Source organism: Bombina bombina, chromosome 7 (assembly GCF_027579735.1).
Source record: "Bombina bombina isolate aBomBom1 chromosome 7, aBomBom1.pri, whole genome shotgun sequence".
In the NCBI taxonomy this organism is placed as follows: Eukaryota; Metazoa; Chordata; class Amphibia; order Anura; family Bombinatoridae; genus Bombina; species Bombina bombina.
The window spans coordinates 546,798,691-546,802,639 of NC_069505.1; the positions used below are offsets into that span (position 1 = coordinate 546,798,691).

The window sequence follows — 3,949 nt, forward strand, 5'->3', positions numbered from 1 at the left end:
CCATTATCATATTTTGCACAATCTGGTTATATACACACTTTCTGAGGAACAAGCTCCTACTGAACATGTACACAAGCTCATGTCTGTCACATGATACAGGGGGCCGGAAAATGAGAGAAAAATTTAATTTGTCAGAAAAAAATTTGACTGCTTATTTGAAATTCAGAGTAGGTTTTAAATAATTTGTCTTTTAATTATCTACTTGTTAATTATATAATTCTAATGCATTAAAGTGGTACTTTAACATCATACATACACACACATATATATATATATATATATATATATAATGTATATATATTTATTTATATATATATATATATATATATATATATATTAGATCATATTAACCAAATGTTTTCCATATCCCTGATTTAGCATCTACAAATATATAACCTATGGAGACATCAAACCTTACATTTTTCATTATAAAAGGGATTTCAGACAACCCTGACTTGCAGCCTTCAATATTCCTGATGGTTCTGATTATTTATCTCTTCAGCCTTTGTGGTAACCTGACTATAATTATACTTGTTATTCTGGACTCTCCTCTGCACACGCCTATGTACTTCTTCTTGTGTAACTTGTCCATCATGGACCTATCTTCTATTACAACCTCTTTGCATAAGGTCCTTTTTATTTTTCTAACAGGGAATAACATTATTTATTTTTCTGCTTGTATTACCCAGTTTTTTCTATTTGCTTCATTTTCAGAGTGTCAATTGTTAACACTAGCAGCTATGGGATATGACCGGTATGTTGCCATCTGCAATCCCTTGAGATATCAGATGGTCATGAACCAAAGATTTTGTGTCTTGTTAGCCACTCTCTGCTGGGTAATAGGTTTTATAGAACAAATACCGACCACTTGGTTATTATCAAACTTTTCTTGTTATAGATCCAATGAAATTAACCATTTTTTCTGTGATATTGTGCCTCTTTTAGCCATTACTTGTAGTGATACCTCTGTATTGGAACTTTATATATGTACTGGATGTTTTCTAATTGCTGGATTAATTCCATTTACTCTTACAATGATATCTTACATTTTTATTGTCATGACCATACTTAAGATTCGTTCAAGCACTGGAAGAAGAAAAGCCATCTTCACATGTTCCTCACACCTGACAGTAGTCATCCTTCTCTATTTGACACTTATTTCCCAATATTTAACACCAGTTTCAACAGAAAAACTGGGCGCTAAGAAGTTTTCATCACTAATAAATACAGCTGCTGTTCCCGTCCTAAACCCATTGATTTACAGCTTAAAAAATAAAGATGTAAAGTCCGCACTGAAAAGAAATCTAAAAGCTTGTAAATCTGTAATTTAAATGTTATAATTTATCTCTCATTACAAAATGTTTAATTCACGCAACAATCACAATCAGTCTTCCTTATGTTTTTAAAACTTGTGCGTAACTGGTAACAAGTCCTGTTATATTATAACATACAGTGTAGGGATGCTGCTGTGTATTTAATGTTTGCTACAAAGTGCTCTGGCCAAGAGGCAAGCTGTTTTGTTGCTCTCTTAAAATAATTTCCTTTTCACAAGGATAGCTGCTCTCTGAGCTTTCTGAAGTAGTAGATCTTGAAGTTGAGTAGGAGTCTCTGTTAGATGTTTAAAAATAATAACATCCTCCGTGGATAATTTATACAGGTAAACGAGACAGGAGAGAGCATCAGCAAGAGTTTTATATTTTATTCTGTATTCTTTATTTTTATGCGCTTTAAGTTTGAGGAAATGTCCTCTTATAAAACATTTATGTGTTTCCCATATGACAAATGGATCAATGTTAATAGTCTCATTTAACATTAACTACTCATTAAAGGGACAGTCTACACCAGAATTTTTATTGTTTTAAAAGAAAGATAATCCCTTTATTACCCATTCCCCAGTTTTGCATAACCAACACAGTTATAATAATATACTATTAACATCTGTGATTATCTTGTATCTAAGCCTCTGCAAACTGCCCCTTTTTTCAGTTCTTTTGACAGACTTGCAGTCTAGCCAATCAGTGCCTGCTCCCAGATAACTTCACGTGCATGAGCACAGTGTTATCTATGTCAAATACGTGAACTAACACCCTCTAGTGGTGAAAAACTGTTAAAATGCAATCTGAAAAGAGGTGGGCTTCAAGGTCTAAGAAATTAGCATATGAACCTCCTAGGTTAAGCTTTCAAGAATACCAAAGGGACAAAGCAAAATTGGTGATAAAAGTAAATTGGAAAATTGTTTAAAATTACATGCTCTATCTGAATCATGAAAGTTTATTTTGGCCTAGACTGTCCCTTTAAGGGATTGTGATAATGTTTGAACTGTGTGTGGGTCCATAATGAGAGTTTGGTTTAGTCTCCAGATTGGATCCATATAATAAATCTATCCCCATGTCTCCTCCGTGGATAATTTATACAGAGATGGGAGAGGTGCATCAGCAAGGGTTTTAGATTTTACTCTGCGCTTTAAGTTTGTTGAAATGTACTCTTATAAATCATTTGATAAATAGATCCACGATAGGAGTCTCATTTAACAATGTATGTGGGTCCATAATGAGAGTTTTATCTAGTCTCTAGATTGGAGGATCAGTTGGTTTCTGAGGTCAACGTAAATCCCAAATAACAGAAGAGTGGTAAGACCATGTAGTATAGATAACCAATGAATTAGAGAGGTAGGCCAAACATCCCTCATCTAGAAAAAATAACCCAACCTGGAATATGTCTGATTAGGAATGGAGAAAAAGGTGTAGTTTTCTCTGGAATATTGCTGAAGAGTAAACTAGGAAGTGTGGTAAGAAAACAATACTAAGACTATAATATTAATGCAGTTCAGAGTGCAAACTGGAAATGATAATATAACTGGTGGAAGATAATAAAAAAGAAAGCAAAAACTCATGGTTTGAAGATCTTTTCAATGTGAGGATCAAAAATTGTCCTGTAAATGTAGTAGATTATTTCAATCCATAGACAGTTGTCTTTTTAATATATAAAGCCTAAGGTGAGTAAAGGCAATATAGTTATGGATAGGAAAAAACAGGGCATTCAGGTTGTAGCTGATGATGATGAGGACTTAGAAGCATGTTATGAGGGTTGTCCTTGTGTTTTCTTCACTGCCATCAATTTCCACTCTGATCTTTGAGGTTTAGTGTCTGGAGTCTTCTAAGATATTGGGGAGCAGAGATCAAGTTGTTTACAGAATGCTGGAATGTGTTCAACATTTCTACAACAGATTATTTTGTCAACGTTTATTACTGTAAGCATGAAAGGGAAGCCCCAGAAGTATTGTATCTGTTTCTCCCACAATAAAGTAGTCAGCAAAGCCAAATATTTTCCTTTATGTAATGTATGTGGGAGATCTGCATATATTTGTATAGCAGTGTTATTAAAGATAATCTGTTTGAGCTTGCGAACATGGGTCAAAATGTTTTCTTTAGCTGCACAGTGTTGGAACCTAATTATTAAGTCTCTGGGGGGTTCTGAGTCCCTTGGCTTGGGCTGCTGAGCTCTATGGGCTCTATACAAAGGTACAGGTCATCTGTAGAATTTTTTAAATGTAAGAACAGGTTTTGGAGCTACATGGGAATATCTTTAGCTGTTATGGATAGTGATGTCGCGAACCTAAAAATTTCGGTTCGCAAACGGCGGACTCGAACTTCCTCAACTGTTCGCGAACCGGGCGAACCGCCATTGACTTCAATAGGCAGGCGAATTTTAAAACCCACAGGGACTCTCTCTGGCCACAATAGTGATGGAAAAGTTGTTTCAAGGGGACTAACACCTGGACTGTGGCATGCTGGAGGGGGATCCATGGCAAAACTCCCACGGAAAATTACATAGTTGATGCAGAGTCTGGTTTTAAGCCATAAAGGGCCTAAATCACCTAACATTCCTAAATTGTTTGGAATAAGGTGCTTTAAAATATCAGGTATGATGCTGTATCGATCAGGTAGTG

At 35.2% G+C, this 3,949-nt stretch overlaps 1 protein-coding gene across 1 annotated transcript; it reads left to right on the plus strand.

The window, feature by feature from the left end:
- The first annotated feature begins 398 nt into the window (after nucleotides 1-398).
- Nucleotides 399-1,331, plus strand: LOC128636541 (olfactory receptor 1019-like). The gene has a single exon (XM_053689539.1). The coding sequence runs from the start codon at nucleotides 399-401 to the stop codon at nucleotides 1,329-1,331; it is 933 nt and encodes a 310-aa protein (XP_053545514.1).
- Nucleotides 1,332-3,949: the final 2,618 nt, after the last annotated feature.